This window comes from Cydia splendana, chromosome 15 (genome assembly GCF_910591565.1).
Source record: "Cydia splendana chromosome 15, ilCydSple1.2, whole genome shotgun sequence".
NCBI classification, from domain to species: domain Eukaryota; kingdom Metazoa; phylum Arthropoda; class Insecta; order Lepidoptera; family Tortricidae; genus Cydia; species Cydia splendana.
Window position 1 is genome coordinate 17,700,536 of NC_085974.1, and position 18,528 is coordinate 17,719,063.

Here is an 18,528-nt window from a genome sequence, read left to right on the forward strand (position 1 = left end):
GTAGCTTGAGGTTTGGTACCTCGTACGGAACGGGCTGTACCTACGGTACTGTCATAGAGAAATATAGTAAGAATAGAGTGCTCACTCCATACATACGTTTTGATACCAAAACGGCTATTATTTTCGCAGTCGACATCTATACGAGTAGCATCGAGTAGCGGAATTATCAGTACCGGCGATACTTGATACTAGAATTCTCTGCCGCGACTCACGAAAATTGTATTGAACCACAATTTACAACTAATATTAAAAGCAGGAGTTGAAAATAGAGTTCCGGTTAATACGGTTATAATATTAGTTGAAAATTGTTGAGATTTAGACTTATCGGTCGTCGAAACATCTATTGTCAAGTAGCACTACTGATAATTCCGCTACTCGATGCTAGCTAGATGTCGACTACGAAAATAATAGTCGTTTTGGTTCTAAAACTGATGTATGGAGTCAGCACTCTATGTAATTTTTTCTCTATGGTACTGTCAAAAAATCGATATTATTTTTTTAAATCGCCTGCCTATGCCTAAAACAGTTTAAAAACGTCTAGATGATTTTAAACAATGAAGCAAGTGACTACGCAACCGGAATCACGTACTTATCCCCTTTTTTTCAACCAATTTCTTTCGCTCAACAATTACTCTTATAACCTCCATTTCCTAATTTACATTACATCCGAAACACCGAAAACCCATAAAGATTTAGAAAAGAAAGAAAACTATATTACCTTTTTTGTCAGCAAAAGAAAAAAAGTCACAAAGGCGAAATCTATGGTCCGATCCCCGCTTTTTATACCCTTTACGACTGGCCACAAAAAAGAAGGGGCGGTTTGTAAAAGGTTCCTTTTTTAAAATTTACGATGCCGGTGTGAAAGTCCGTTGGCGAGGGACAATTATAGGCCGTAAAGAAATTTGGCGAGACCCGGGACGCGTGTTCCAAATGCTTTAAGTTAAACGGGCCAAGCCAACAGTAACTTTAAATTCTGGCGTTTTGTACACATACGAGTGTTTTAAATTTCATTATTATTAAGTTACCCGACGTTTCAGCTGGGTTGCACTGCACCAGCTGTGGTCATGGATGACTGACGTCCAAGCAAAATGTTAATAGAGATGTCGTGGGGTCGTGGCCAGATCATTTAATATAGGTTTTACTTTTTCATGATAACCGATTATTTCATGACATGATTGCCACATCATGCCATATCATAGTATGAATTCGTATAGATTATTGTAAAATTATTTATATTATAATTTCATATTATGAAATAAATAAATCTAAATCATGAAATGATCAATTCTAATATCTCCATTCAACTTGATTTCATACCTCTATGGTTCTAATTTCAACAGCAAATTTCGTATTTGTCATATAATTAATGTATGGCTGGGTCTTAAGACGTCCGCTAGCTGGCGCGGGTGAACAGAGGGCCTACCGCGAACAACGTTCGACGTGTTGTCTCTCTGTCGCACTTGTAAATTCGTATGTAAGTGTGACAGGGAGGCAACACGTGGACAGTCGCGGTAGGCCCTCAGAGCGGGCGCATGCACGCGGGTGCCAATGTAGGCAAAATCCGTCGCACGCGTCCGCGCCAGCGTTGTTCAAATACAATTTTTCGTTAACCAGCTCCGTGCAACTGCGCCAGCTAGTGGCTGGGCCTTATACTCTGTATCTTTAGGTATTTCAATAAAAGTAAACAAAATCTACCCTCAAATGGCTCCTTACCCCAGTTGAGGGTAGATGAAAACATTACACGATCAAATAATGTAGGTTAAAGTCAGGTCGTTCAGTGACTGATCCAGGCGGTTTTGTAATTGGTCGGTTAACCAATAAATGTTATAACTACCCGAAAATGTACAAATTGTTTGTTCACTTTTATTTAAATACCTAAAGATACAGCCTATAGGATGACGCGAAAGCTCGCCTAAACTAAACTACTGGAATATACCCCGGCCGGGGAACCAACAATGAATAGAAGCTAGGGGACGAAACGAGGAACGTCTTTTCAAAAGGGCTTATTTCTCTATGGACACCATACTAAAATAAGCCCTTTTGAAAGTAATGTGTACCCCACATGTAATTTGCGACCTTCAACTTACCAATCGGCAAGTAATTTATGTGGCACATTAAAGAAAATTGCTACGACGTATTCATATTGAAATGAGGCTTGGGTTAGGTATGATATTGTTACCTTCATACCTTTAGTGTGTTGCCATATTTAGTCAAAAATCTCCAGACATGTATAATTTTGCTTTGAGTTAACTTTTGTAAAAGGGTGCCTATTTTTGATAATAGTATCAGATACAACAAGATTATCGACCGTAAGCGACACTGGATGGATGTTAGAAATGAAAAACGACAGAGAGTTTTTTCCTCACTTCCTGGGGCATTCCAGAATCCAGAGTAGTGTCGGGTACGGGGTACGTGATATTTTTTTTAACACTTCTCATTTGATATTTTGCCAGTCGCTTTTCGGTGAAGGAAAACATCGTGAGAAAACCGCACTAATCCCAATAAGGTATAGTTTCCCCTCTGGGTTGGAAGGTCAGATGGCAGTCGCTTTCGTAAAAACTAGTGCCTACGTCACAGAATAAATAATAGTACTAGGTACAGAAGACTCACTCTCTAACAAAACGCGTCTGTTACGATCAGCACAGATATGGCCGCTAGGTGGCGACAGCGCTACGCGCGGCTTATGGCAAACCCCAAAATTGGGGCCGAACGGATGTCCTTTTAGCTACCTGTAGCAAAGCGACGAAATCGCGGAGTGAGCCACGCCTGCCTACGTCAAATCATGGGATTAGTTGCCAAGCCCCAGACTCCCATGAGCCATGGCAAAATGCCGGGATAACGCGAGGAAGAAGGGAAGACTTCGTAAAGCTAAGAAGCCGATATTAAAATTTTGTCAAGATGATAACGTCTGATAACTAAGTTTTAAATTCAGTCCTTTTTATGGAATGCCCCTCCTACAGTAGTTTTTCATCAATCTACGGATTTTCATAACACCGACACCGAAATCTAGCAACACCGGCGTGTTAAGGACAATGCAGTGACGAACGTGGTATCTCGATCTCGCCTAGCAACGATGCTCTTTTGTGCTCGACACTGACGGAATTCTTTGGATGGTATGTCGAAGTGACATCAACTGGATAATAAATACATTTACAATTGACAATGGACTGTAAAAAAAAGGGTTTTCTTCGCTTGACCCGAATGAATGACATTACACTACGTTTACGGCGTGTAGGCAGTACCGTCTTTACCATAAGGGCACACGGGGCCCGTGCCCAGGGCCCCCATTGTCAGGGGGCCCCGAAGGACAGACAATAGCAGTATATTTGATTACCCATAGTAAATAGAGGATCATAGTAGAAAAATGTTACTTTAATTCGCTTTCTTTACTTTCAAAAAGGGCCCCAAATTCTTGTGCCTCAGGGCCTCAGCATAGTTTAAGACGGCCTTGCGTGTAGGAAATATTTGAAAGGTCTAAAATCGAACGTAATGGGCAGTCCAGGGCAGTCGATAGTTTTGAAAGCGTACGTACCTAGAGTTATACCAATAAAAGTCTACAATGATTTTGATAGCACACGCGGTGCGTAATTTCAACGTCAAACTTCTATGAAATCATGACGTATTAAATAACACTTGCACTGCGTATGTTATCAAAATCGCTGCAGAATTTTCTTGGTCTAACTCTATCTGCGCAATCATATCTCAAAGCATAAAAACATCATTTTAATAGACATTTATTGAATTACTATTATAGAAATCAGGTTAACAGTTTAACATCGTAATGATTGAAACAAATTTACGTTTTGCCTTACAGAACCACAGTGTCTCCATGTAAAGTGGGGATGACAGATACTGATATTGTAATCTCATCTACATACCTGAATATTTTGAGTGGCTAAGTACAGACTTTGAGCTTGCTTGAATACAGAAATGGTAAGCACCAGTGTCGGTACAACGAAGAAGTAAAAAAAAGACCGCGTTTTGTGCCTTGAACGGCAGGGTCGCCATGTAACTACAGATGTAGTGGTAAATTGTATTCCATCGTATTTCCTCGGAAACTTTCGTATTTGACATTTGTCATGCTACTTCACTCAACCTCAGTACTTTTTGTACCGAGACTGACCGAAATAGCAAGACACGTTCATACATTTCCATGAAAATACGACGGAAAATAATTATGTTCTACATCTGTACTACTTAGGACCACTTGCACCATCCCACTAATCCGGGGTTAACCGGTGAAACCTGGAGTTACCATGGTTATCAGTACAATTTGACACTGGGTTAAAGGTTTAACCGGTTAACTAAGTTAGTGGGATGGTGCAAGTGGCGCTTATTGGTTTTGACGACCGGTTTAACCTAATAGTGACTCTGTCTGTGAAGCCGATGGTCCTGGGTTCGAATAAGGACATTCATTTGTGTGATGAACACAAATATTTGTTCCTGAGTCAAGGATGTTTTGTATATAAGTATGTATATCGTCGTCTAGCACCCATAGTACAAGCTTTACTTAGTTTGGGGCTAGGTTGATCTATGTAAGATGTTCCCTAAATACTTATTTGTTTTAATGTTAAATAACGTACCAGTTCGGCCCTTGCCCGCCTTGCAGTGCACGGCGGCCACGTTCTTGGGGTCCGCGTTGAGCCACTTGTGCACGTCCTCGCAGAACGGCAGAATCAGCTCCATGTTCGGCGGCGTGTGGTCCTCGAACGCGTACCTTACCACCTGGAACGACACATCACGATTACTGACTATCAGGCTTTATGAGGTATCATAAAAGGATTAAGCTGGCTAGGGTATGTACCATCACGCTCCGCGATTGTTACGCCATTTATGGTCCTAGCTAAATTCACCAAGGAGGAGTTTTGGCCGAAGAGTGTCAAGTTCCGGCGGTTCCGCGGCCGGCTCCCTGACACTGCGGGGTTGCGAACTGCATCGCAGCCATAATTGTGTGTTTTTAGTTTTAAGATATATTTTATAATAATATGTATGCTAGTTTTAAGGTATTTATCTATGGGTAATATTATAATAATTCATAAATTGGTTGTTCCATAGTTCCATACTTACGCTATGGAATGTCCAATTTAGCTAGAACCCTTAGGCCCACTTGCACCATCCCACTAACCCGGGGTTAAGCGGTTAAACCGTTAACCTAGTGTCATATTGTAGTGGTAACCATGGCAACTCCAGATTTAACCGGTTAACCCCGGTTTAGTGGAATGGTGCAAGTGGGCCTTAATGGGGTAACATTTCCGTGTGGTGACTGTATATGCTAGGTAAGTTCATGTTCTTCTCTCACTCTCACTGAGCGTAAGCGTGATCGAGATGGCTGTGCGTGCACGGGATCGCTAATAGGTCAACTGTAAAAATATGGGTGTAGCCAACTTATTCAAAAATATGTCCCATAGTTCTTAATTCGCTGACATAAGAGCTATGGGGGACATATTTTTGAGATGATTTATGCACCCATATTTTTACAGTTGACTGTACCATGTTTTTTTTTTGGAATCAATGAAGTTACTAGAGGCCTGGCTTCAAGCTTGCTAATAACATTTTTGGCAACCGTATTGTGATCTGAATAACTGCTATGTTTCACTGCTAAAACTCTGCTGGCTGAAACTACTGCACCTTAAGAACAAACCCGTAAGAAAAGCAAGAGGAAACCAATTGTTCAGGTAATAAATCGCCGTGGATTTATGTGGCTGAAGGAAAGCAAATCTTGGCTGTTTAGTATGCCGACCGTTGTCCGCTTTTTGCACAACACTCATGGTATAATAATATACTCCGCCTGGTACTCCATTCCCGTCTTTTCTAGGTCACCTAACTGACACAAGCCTACGTCATCATGCGACAGCGCTATATGATAATATGCGATAGCGCTATATATAGCGGCCATGTTATTGTGACGTAGGCCTGTGTCACTCTGGGAATAGAAGACCATGTTTTATTAGACTATGCACAACACTTAGTGTCGTGACGGCGTCTAACTAACTACATTGTAGTTCAAGCATCATTGACGTACCTTGACAGCCTATGTCGTTTGTCGCTGTGGATAAAAAGATTGTCACTCTGACAGTAAGCGAGTGAAGCTACAGCGAGCAAAGTTTGAACAGTTCGAAATAGTATTTGTCCATGTCTGTAACAATCCGACAAACAAAATCCGGCGATAAATATGCTGTAAGCTAAGCACAGGAGCGCAGCGACAGTATCACGCCCGTGAGATAGTCTGCCTTCCCCCTCTAATTAACACACTTAGTAAAAGATGGGTAGTTTATCCCGCGCGCGAGATATGTTGCTGCGCTCCTGTGCTATAAGCCCACACATAAGATGATTGCCGAATGTGATTGTGTATGATTAATTTGAAGGTCCCAAGTTTACTCCTATACATTTAAAATAAATACAAATCAGGAACTACCACGAACAGTCTCAGGTAAACTAGTGGTAGGGATACCTTAAAGCTTTTAGCAAAATTTATTAGTCCTCATACCTGTCCACATATTCGGGTGATTTTGAAAATCATTCCGTCATATAAAATTCCAATTCCAGAATTACCAAAATAAACCTTATAAGGCCCACTTGCACCATTCCACTAACCCGGGGTTAACCAGTTAAACCTGGAGTTACCATGGTTACCAGTACAATTTGACACTGAGTAAACGGTTTAACCGCATAACCCCGGGTTAGTGGGATGGTGCAAGTGGGCCTAAGTATAATTAATCCTTCAATATACTTTACTTATTTAGTTTATTTATTGTAATAAAAGAAAGGTGAAATTGCACGTACCTATTTCTATACCCTAAGCATGTATATGAGCTATCGTTATCAGCCACTGATAATAAGGCGGGTGTGCCTGACAAGCCCTAATCTTACTCAAATGACAGATAACTGTCGTTATGTCACTCCATTGTTTGATATGGCTTCATAAATGTTCATTAAGGTGAAGTCACGTAGTAGGGAATATTACGCGAAACTCTGCGTAGAGGGCGCCACTACCACGATCCATCACAATCTATCTGGGGGTCTACCGCGAAACAAGAAAATCTCGTTATCTAACCTCTCTATCACACTTGCATATTAGAGCGATAAAGAGGCAGATAACTAAATTTCGATTTTCGCGTTTGGGGCTATTCATAAATTACGTCATTTCAAATTAGGGGGGGGGGGGGGGGTCTGGACATCGGATGACGGTAGCATGAAGTAGGAGGAAATGAGGTCATTTGAAGCATGATTTTTGGATGATTATAGGGGGGGGGGGGTCCAAAATCGTCAAAAATCGATGACGTAATTTATGGACAGCCCCTTTCCCGGTAGGCCCTTATTAACAAACCGCCTTGATGCATCAATGTCATATTTTATTGTCTGTGAAAACTTGTCAAAAAACAGTTTAAGGCACAGTATGTATAAGTTACTCTATGGTTTACTTAGTAGGGTTAGTAAGGTCATTTAGCATGCACTTTAGTCTCAGGCGATGCCGCTTGGCACCATTGTTCCTTAGGTCAAACAAAGTTGATTTGGCCCGGTAGCCAGGAGATCGTACCATGCAGACCCCCCAAAAAGGGGGGGTGAAACGGTCGGCTCCCCAGATCTAATCTATGCTATATTCCTTCCTAGTCTTAGCAACTAGGGCAAGTTATATATCATTTTCGTATAAATTAGAGACGAGGAATTCATTTTTGAAATAATTATTATGCCTTTCCATACAAAAAAAAAATATTTTTGTACAAAAAATGAAAATGTTATGTAATTTTTTGTGACAACTTTGGATGTTACAATCAGTGTGGCAATTTGCACTAAATAAAAAATATGGACGATGTAGCCCATGTATTCTTTATTCTGGAAAATATGACTTTAAAGTAGGCATTCATACATTTTTTCGTAATAAAAAAATAATTTATAGCGCGTGGCGTTACCGCAAACAAAAATAAAAACAACAAATTTGTACCAAAAAAGGGCAAAAACGCATGAAAAATATATTAAAACATTATATTTAAACTTTTAAAATGCCAAATTCAGTGTTTTTGTAAACATTTTTAATCTTTGACTTTGGGCATAGTTCCATTTGTATGGAAATCGTTACTACCGCGCGCTATAAATATTTTTTTTATTACGAAAATATGTAGGAATGCCTACTATAAAGTGATATTTTTCAGAATAAAGAATACATGGGCTACATCGTCCAATTTTTTATTTAGTGCAAATCGCCACACTGTGATTGTAACATCCAATATTGTCACAAAAAATTACATATCATTTTCATTTATTGTACAAAAACCATTATTTTTGTATGAGAAGGTATAGTAATTATTTCAAAAATGAATTCCTCGTCCCTTAATTATACGAAAATGATATATAACTTGCCCTAGTTGCTAAGACTAGGATGGAATATAGCATAGATTGTACCTGGGGAGCCGACCCTTTCACCCCCCCCCCCCCTGTTTAGGGGGTCTGCATGGTACGATCTCCTGGCTACCGGGCCAGATCAACTTTGTTTGACCTAAGGAACAATCGTGCCAAGCGGCATCGCCTGAGACTAAAGTGCATGCACTTCCATACATTTGTCTTACTTACTAACCCCACTAACTAGCTAGCTTAATTACTGCTGCACTCCTCCCTACTGATTATCGACAAACGCCAATGGAAATGACAGGTGTGACCATTAAACTTCCATACATTATCTTTATTTCAATTAGCGTTTACTGCTAATATGGTTGTTACTTGCCCCTACACAGGCTAGGCCCTAAGGTGGGCTAGCCAAATATGGTTGTAACTATACTAATGTTGACCACTTCAATCTTATTTAAAAGGCATTGTGAATTTTACTACAATAATATTGTTCAATGACAGCAAATAAAAGTAATTAATTGGGTAGTTCACACAAAATTTTGTATAGCCAAAACTGATGGAGTACCGTTTTTACCATAAGGGCACACGGGACCCGTGCCCAGGCCCCCCACCCTCAGGGGGCCCCGAAGGACAGACAGTAACAGTATATTTGATTACGCATAATAAATAGAGGATCATAGTAGAAAAATGTTAGTTTAATCAGCTTTCTTTACTTTCCAAAACGGCCCCAAATTCTTATTGGCTCCAGCATAGTTTAAGACGGCCCTGCAAGACGGATATTATATTCAAAAACGGTATACTGATATCTTGATCGCACTTTTATCGTCTAACATCGCAACCATCATGTAATGGCACCCAGACCCCAGAAGCCCAACCATCATATCGCTTCTGATGAAAAGTAGGTACAGACACAGAAAAACATAAATAAACGATATATTAAGAGCCAACGGGAGTGGTCATTTCTCCATACAAACGTACTCCTCGTTTTCCTCTGTGGTTTTTGAAGCTAGAGCAATGATTTTTTCAACACAGATTAATATTGTCAATATCTGTGTCGGACCGTTTTGCTTTTTTTGATATTTTTGTTTTTTAAGGCGCTAGAGCCCTTCAAAAATGGCCAAAATGGCCTAATTGACTATGCCGCAATAGAGGCGTGGCATTCAAAACTGATATCAATTAGCCAAAAAAGCAAAACGGTCCGACACAAATAATTTCATAATCATTTAGATTTCCAAATTTGGTTACGATTGGTTAAGTTTTGGAGGAGGAAACAGAGGAGTACGAAACCTCGATTTTTGAGATTTTTACGCAGGATTTTTCGCCTTGTCCTTATCGCACTACTTTTAGGTGCCGCTTCCGTTATCGAGACGGGTATATTTACCTAAAATATTTAAAACTCAGCTCCTGTTTCGTCTTAAGTAGCAATAAAGTTAAAAAAGTAGAATACCAAGGATATAATACGCCATAAATCAAAATATAATTCATTAACTATAATGTAATATAACGAACAATACATTTGCATGTAAATTGTCATGAATATATATTATTATAATAAATATTTATTAGCTCATTGGATTAACCAAGAGTATATCTTACAGTAATCGACACAAACAGAGGTAATATTATTTTTTTTGTTTGAAACTACGGCTCATTCCTAGGCCAAAGAATAGGCATAGCTATTCAGCGTGGGAATGTAGCCAGCCTTATGGGCACTCTTCCGCAGGGGACAGATCTGGGGGACCCACTGGGGACCTAAGAAGGTGGGTAAGTTTTATTTATTTATTTTATTAGTTTTAATTTATTTAGTGTATACTTATTTTTTATAATAGTTTATAAGTTTTGTTATTAAATAAACAATTTACAGGATCAATTATTTTATAGAAATTATGAAATGCTAAATCCGCAGCTCATCTTAATATTACTCCATCTCACCGAAACAAGACACAAGTCTTACAAAAGAGTACAAGTATATGTATTTTTAAATACTAAAACGTGCAAACATTGTGGCACTATAATTAAAATGTAATCAAATCAAGCACGCTAACCGACAGATGTTTCCGTAATTTCGTACCCAACATCCATACTTGTAGCAGTTGTAGCGTGTTAGTAAATAGTAAATCTTTTTATCTAGACACGCGGCAGCGTGTCAAGCCAAGTTCAAAAGAAATAAGTTATTTTTGGTACAAGGTTTTATCGCCGACTGTACTTTTCTTTACATAGGCAACTAATACTCATCGAGACTATTCTAAAAACCCCAAACACAATTAGGTTGCGTTGTTTTATCACAGAGTACCTATGGCCAACTCCTGTCTCCATCATCAGATCAGCTGGATGGCTACCATAATATTGCATTGTCACCCGACTTACATATGTATGCAAATTTTCAGCTTCATTATTGGAAGTCGGGAAGTGGGTCAAAAACTTGCAAGATTTGACCCGTACAAACATAGTTACATACATAGGTACATTGCAAGTTAATAAAAAAGCTTGTAAAAAGAACTGGCGACCCAGCGGCCGTGTGTTATATTACACTAAACATTTGGAGCCACTTTTAACCCCTGCGTAACTCATAATCTATTAAACGTAAACATATGAAATTTGGTTCATTCAACCTTTGGGTCTTAAGCCCTTAAGGCCAACTAGAACCTCAAATTTCATAAATATAGTTAGCTCAACCGGTTGTTAAGATACAAGCATCTAAAAATAGGGATTTTTCTCACTGACTCACGTACTGACCTATCATCAAAAACCTAACCCACCTCCAGATGACCTAGCAAGTTGAAATCCTGAACCTTAATTACACCCCAAGCAAACTAGGACTTGGCACCCATATAGATCTCAATTATTTTTCCGGCGAAGTCAACAACGACGAATATTCTTAATATTGAACTTGGCTCTCATTTCACATTTATGTTTTTGATGGGTATCCTTTATTAGACACGTGTATGCTGATGATGGTAACTCGGTAAGTGGCGCGTGATAAGACTCGAATGAAGTGCTAACAGTAACCGAACTGATCAGGGTTCACTCTTATGTCTTCGGAATAAGGTTTACGTATAACTAACAATGTGGAAAATGGTAGAGTCAAAGGATTTATTACCGACCCATTTTGTAGCTTGTCACAGTGACAATGGTATGAGGTCTCTAGCGACTTTCATATTGATCGTTACAGTACTGTGACAAGGTTCTTTGTCTGTAAAGTGGACGTCAGAATCAAAAATATGTTTATACTTTTGCATCTTACTCATTTGTAATAAGACGAAAAATGTAGCCCTGATGGCTTCCTGGGGGCCTAGTCAAGATGACAATCGTACATCGACAAACGTCAAGCGAAAAGGAAAAAACCGGACAAGTGCGAGTCGGACTCGCCCACTGAGGGTTCCGTACTTTCTAGTATTTGTTGTTATAGCAGTAACAGATATACATCTTCTGTGAAAATTTCAACTGTCTTAGCTATCACGGTTCATGAGATACAGCCTGGTGACAGACAGATCGACGGACAGACGGACAGTGGAGTCTTAGTAATAGGGTCCCGTTTTTACCCTTTGGGTACGGAACCCTAAAAATGTATCGGATAACAGATGCTACGATATTTCCATACATTATTGACGGAGCGTTAACGAAGGTTTCCGTTTCAGCTTGGGCAAAAAAATCTTACGTATCGTATGTCCGGATGTTCTCCTCTGCAGGTCGCATTTCTCAACCAATTCTCGTGTAATTTTGTGGGCAGGTTCGGTAGTTAGATAGAATTTTACTGTCATTACGGTTTTTGGAAAAAGTTCAAAATGGCATAAAGCACTTAAGCGCTTGTGGGGTCTATGGCACTTAAGACCACTGTGAGTTGATAATGACTCAACGAAGAATTATTAATATTTACATTTTTTAAGCTTATCGCGGTCATTCTCCAGATTCCAGGTCCTTGCGTTTAAACTCCAACAAATAATACTAAATGCAAGAAAGTTTGACGGAGTTGAGACTGACTGCAGTCATATTTAAACCAATTTTTAAACAAGCAAATAAGTCTGCGAGCGATATTCCAAATTTTATATTAAAGGAAAAAATAGACTGATGATGATGTATGGAATGCACGATTGCGGAGGTTGCGGGTTCAAGTCCTGCCGGAAGCGGAAGTTTTTCATTTTTTTCCCTTTTATATAATATTTGCAGTCATAAAATTTGAGAATGACCCATCGCGAGGTCTATAGCTCACAGAGCCACTAGTTTGAGTTTCGATTTGCATTTTGTGACTCGCATACGGACGAGTAAAGCGATTTGCGAACAGATAAGTTATCAGGGCTCGGCTTACTGCGAACCGAACAACGCCTTCCTAGAATCGCCACACGTGCCCGAGATAGCGTTAGTCACAACACAACACAACACAAGCAAGGTCGTTCAACTTTGCTCCTTTTTGCCTTTTACAATACCTGCACCTCTACATGTTACTACTAGAGTTAGAAGGCTAGACCACCTGTGACATAATACATAATTGTAAGCCATCTTAGAGCAGTAACTGAAGACGTCATGGCTGTCATTTTCTGTACGAAACAGTCTGCCGATTTTACGGGGGAGGGGACGTCAAATGTATTGCTATTTCTACATGATTTGTACGTAACGTACAAATAGCCATGTCAGTCCATACAAAAGTTTGCACAATTGTGCAAGTTTTTCGGCAGAGGGGTAAGCTAAAGGCGACTCCAGTTATTAAATGCTATAAGTAAGCCATACTTTACAATTATGTATTTATGTCGGAGGGGTGCTGACCTGCAGTGAGTGTGGCAGTAGTCGCACATTCGCTGCAAAAATTGGCTATGTCAGTATTGTCAGTCACCTGAGAGCGCACCAGCGACGCTCTCAGTGGTAGAACGCAGTGGCTGTGGCCGAAATCGGCTAGGAGATGAGAGTTAGATGAAGCTAATTTGGCAGCGATTTTGATAGACCATGCAGACTGTGCAAGTGCTATTTTCAAAGAAAAACTTCTATGAAATTATGATGTTTAAATAACACTTGCACAGTCTGGGCTATCAAAATCGCCAACGTAGCTTGGTCTAACTCTATACATAGCTTAGTTCCTCCCGAATAGCAATATAAAGTGTCATTCTATGGAACTTGCTAACTATGTAAACAAACCGCCATATTGAAATTGAAGAATGATGAATTTACTAGGGACTTTTGTTTACATATAGTTAGCAAGTTCCATAGAATGACACTTTATATGATATGGAAGATCTTTTCGTCCTCGTTTCCTCATGACTTGAGGGTTGCGACCACATGAGGTCGTTATTTAGTGCACCAAGCCTCTCCTTTACTGTTCTTACTCCAAAGTCCAATGTCTACCCGTTTAAATTTATTTGTTTAATCGTATATAGTCATCGTATAGGAGTCTCCTGTCTGTCACTGTGGTGCTGAGGAACAGAGTTTACAACATATTTTCCAAGAATACCCCTTTCAGTAATCAACAAGGTCTACTTAAACTGGTCCACGTCTAAACTGGATGGATTATCTTCGCGAACCGTTCGTCCTTATCTATGGATAGCGGCGACATCTAGTCTAGCATTTAGTTTTCTTCGCGCCGTTCGGGCGAGAACCTTCTGGACTGATAAAGCCCCTGCTACACGGCAGCCGACAAGCCTACTAACCGTCTGACCTTGGTCTGTCCTTGGTGTGTGGGTCCGTTTGAGTTGTCTGGCTAGACGGTGGCAAACCACAGTGTGTTCAGAACTCGCGGACGGACAACACGTATTGCAAGCGCACAAAATGGCCCCTAACCTTTCAGAAAGTTGGCGTGGCATTAGTACCTACTCAGTGGCGTATGGCCCTAAGGGCGGCGTATGCCACCCCTGGCGGATTGCATTTTGTTTTTCTTCCTTCACTTCTGGGGCAGCAAAACTTATTGGTCGCGGCGCCAAATTTCATAACCTACCTACTCATACTAGTGCAATGACAAAAAAATAAGTTTATGGCAAAAAAACAATTTTTGGTACAAGCTTTTATCGCTGACTGTACTTTTCTTTCCAGAGGCAACTAATACTCGTCGAGACAATTCTAAAAACCCCAAACACAATTAGGTCGCGTTGTTCTATCACAGGGTTCCTATGGCCACCTCCTGTCTCCATCATCAGATCAGCTCTATGGTACCATAATAATGCATTGTCACCCGACTTATATATGTATGCAAATTTTCAGCTCCATCGGAAACTAGAAAGTGGGTCTAATTTAACTTGCAAGATTTGACCCGTACAAACATATTTACATACTTACGATTAGGTATATTGCAAGTTAATAAAAAGTTTGTAAAAAAAGAAAAGGGTATATGAATGAAACGCTGGCTCAAAAAACGGCATTTGTTGAGTCATTTCAACTTAATGAATTCGCTGGACTACGCTACGGGGACATATATAACTTTCTGAGAATGAAGAGGAAAGTATTTGATAAATTATTAGAAATGCTACTGAGTACCCATGGCATGTCTATTAACCACACGAGCGCACACGGCGCGTCCTCCAAGCGAAATGGCCTAGTGCGGTCGGCGTCGGGCGGCTACACGGTTCCGGACCGACCGCTCAGACCGCGGTCGCTGGCGCGCGCTCGCATGCCAAGGGCGTCCGGAGGTCAAACGAAATTTTGTTGGTAACAACTGTCTACACGGTCCGGGACAGACCAAGGCCACGCGGTTTGGGGGCTTGTCGGCTGCCGTGTAGCAGGGGCTTAAGGCTACAAATATGATATAAAACAAACAATTTGATACAAAGTTGTACCCAATTTCACATTGGGAGTTGATTTCCAGAATAAAAAAAGATCTGAATTGAATTTCTTTCCATTTGTATGCAGTTTTCTTCACTATATTTTTCTTTTTATAGGATACGAATAGCTTGATGGTAAGCGATCACCGTCGCTTAAGGACACCTGCAAGACCAGAGGCGTTGCAAGTAGGGTTACCAGATACAAATTTAGAATATCCTGACAAAATTCCTGATTTCCGAATATTTTTCCTGACATTCATATTTTTGACGACGACGGTCTAGCCGTTAGCGATGGCCACCCGATTGAGCCGATAGCCGCGTTTCATTAATTTAAGTTTTATTAAATTTTATTTGTATTCATTTCAGTAAACAAATTCAATTCAAAAAATTCCTGACATTTTCGTATTCCGTCCCCATTCCAGACAAAAGGCCAAAATTCCTGACATATCAGGAAAATTCCTGTCATTTGGTAACCCTTTGCAAGTGCTTCTGCTTGCCCGAAGCGGTGAATTTCTATTTTTTATTAATGTAGTATTGATAAAAATTTATAGTTGAAAAGCATGCTAATTATGAATTATCATAATACCTATTCAAGTTATTAAATAGCAATGTTATTTTTAAAAATTATGATTTATGTTTATGTTTGTTAATCTGCAAGATATACATTTACATTATGCAATATGGACCTGGTTATATAAATAAATTAAAATAATAATTTTAGGCGATGTGCGAAAGCTACGTAGTTAATAATCTCCACGTGTAGGACCGCTTATTTTGGAACGTTTCGTGTTATGTTGACGATTATTTTTTTATGCCAATTGATAACGCATGTGTAATTTATTACAGAAGTATAAATATAAAAACATAGATAGGAGTGAATGAGCTTCTGAACTGCAATGTTTCGGCTAAATTGTGTAAATTTTACCCAAAACAATGCTCAACAGCAGCACAGTCTGTCAAAAGAAACGGAACACATTCTAAGACCCATCTAAGACCCATTTATAATTATATAATTAAAAATGGGCCTGAATGTGTTCTATAAAAAAGGCAAACGTGCAGACGAATCGCCTGATGGTAAACAATTACCGTCGCCCATGGACACCGGTAAACGCTCTATTCTTGAAGGTTTGAAGATCGTATGGTCCGGAATTACCGCGGGCGACAGTTCACTCCAAGGGAAGATCCCGAAGGAAAGTTCATTCCAAAGGAAGGTCGCGGGCGACAGTTCATTCCAAAGGGAGGTCCGGAAATCCGCGGGCGACAGTTCATTCCCAAGGAAGGTCCGGAAATACCGCGGGCGACAGTTCATTCCAAAGGAAGGTCCCGAAGTAATGCGGGGGACAGTTCATTCCAAAGGAAGGTCCGGAAATACCGCAGGCGATTGTTAATTCCAAAGGAAGGTCCGGAAATACTGCAAGCGACATCGACAGTTCATTCGCAAGGAAGGTCCGGAAATATCGCGGGCGACAGTTCATTCCCAAGGAAGGTCCGGAAATACCGCGGGCGACAGTTCATTCCCAAGGAAGGTCCGGAAATACCGCGGGCGACAGTTCATTCCCAAGGAAGGTCCGGAATTACCGCGGCCGACAGTTCATTCCCAAGGAAGGTCCGGAAATATCGCGGGCGACAGTTTATTCCCAAGGAAGGTCCGGAATTACCGCGGGCGACAGTTCATTCCCATGGAAGGTCCGGATATAGCGCGGGCGACATTTCATTCCAAAAGAAAGAGCTTTGAACTAACTACCACTAAAACTTATGTTTGGTTAATTTACACTACTTAAAGTTAATGGTGGCCTGCCTGTGACCACGAGCGTAACGTCGCGTTCGAAACGTCAGGCCACAAACGTAAGTTTTATAAGTTTTACGCGATTAAGTCCCGTGTTAGTTTTAAAATTTCTGTGGTGAAAAAATTCCGGTTCTGTCGGACACTAAAATTTTCTAACATAAATCCTAAAAATTACTTATTAAAAATAAGTACTGCAACGTTTTCCCGTAGGTATGACACCGTGTCTGACTCTGACCTCACGCCGACGTAACGAACCTGAAATATAAGTGCGCAATAAAATCACACCACGAGGGTGTAACAGGATACATAATTATTTTTTCGCGTTTCCTACTTAGTATGAGCCAATTTTGTTTCCTACTAATTTATTATTATATTTGCAAACATCGCCAACATGTTGTTTTGGTAAAACATTAGATCTTAAAATCCAGTGAATTTGTCTTTTACTTCAGACTTTAACGTCTAAAACGCTTTGATTGCATGGACCTCAAGTAAAAAGCTATACCTACAGTGCGACATAAAATAGTAGAAAATAAATGAGGGCACCACTTTCTACGTAACTGTCACGTTTTTGACGTAAAATTCTTAAACATGGCAATAATTTAGTATGGATTTTTTTACTACCATTTTATTTACATACATACATAGTTAATTCTATATTATCCTTAGTTCATTAAGTGAATTGTATATATAAATGACAATGTATGACTATTACTGAATAAATGATATGATATGATACATACCTATTTCCCGGAGTAGGCAGAGACCACGGATTTCCACTTGCTACGATCCTGGCATACCTCTTTCGCTTCCATTTTATTTTATTTCTACTATTTTATGTCGCACTGTACATAGCTATGTATGTTGGTAGCTACCAATGTTATTTATAATAAATATTATACTACGAACGGTATGAATATGAAGCCCACGGGAAGGAACGAAAGCTTCGATACCGGTTAAAATTTCAAACCGTTACCATGAATTTACCGTAAAATCTTTTGATTTTGGTTTCGTTCCAAAAACCGTTATTTTGTAACCGGTATACTTGAAACCTGTTTTGATCCTTGGTATCAACTAAATTGCAGAAAGCATTGCAATCCAAATACCTACCAGGGAATCATACGCGTGAGGCACCACACGTAACACATAAGGTATGACTCAGACCACAAACTATAAACCCGCAGCTACGAAACTTATCTACAAATGTTCTTAAAGAAAAATGAGTCTTAATGTAAGAAGCACTTACAGGAATTTCTTATACAATTCGCCTACGATTATAAGGTTGGTTTTCCTTAGCACGGTGCGTTATTTAAAAGGCACATACGTCTTTTTAGCGAGGCAAGGACGTGTATGTTTATTTGTTGTCACAGCTTGCATGATAACCGCGATCAACTTTATTGTATTTATGCAATCCTTGTTGTTATGTAAAAAATAATTTAAATTACGGTTCCAATTCCAGTTTATTCTGGGTTTTTACCCGAATACGGCAAAGCAAAGAGAATGGGTTACAATGTGTGTATTTGACAGTAGCTTCAAAACTACTAGGACGATTTTAATGAATATGAATTCAATCATTCGTACCCACTTTCAAACAGAAGGAGGTTCTTCATACTTAGAGGATAAAACCTTGGTTGGGTCAAGATTTTAAACTTTCTTTCACTT

The 18,528-nt window shown here is 39.8% G+C and overlaps 1 protein-coding gene across 1 annotated transcript in view; it reads right to left on the minus strand.

The window, feature by feature from the left end:
- Positions 1-18,528, minus strand: part of LOC134797792 (phosphatidylinositol 3,4,5-trisphosphate 3-phosphatase and dual-specificity protein phosphatase PTEN) — a 61,669-nt gene that overhangs the window by 12,820 nt on the left and 30,321 nt on the right. The window contains exon 3 of the mRNA XM_063770161.1: positions 4,584-4,725. Within this exon, the coding sequence (XP_063626231.1) occupies positions 4,584-4,725 (142 nt within the window). The remainder of the gene's footprint in view (positions 1-4,583; positions 4,726-18,528) is intronic.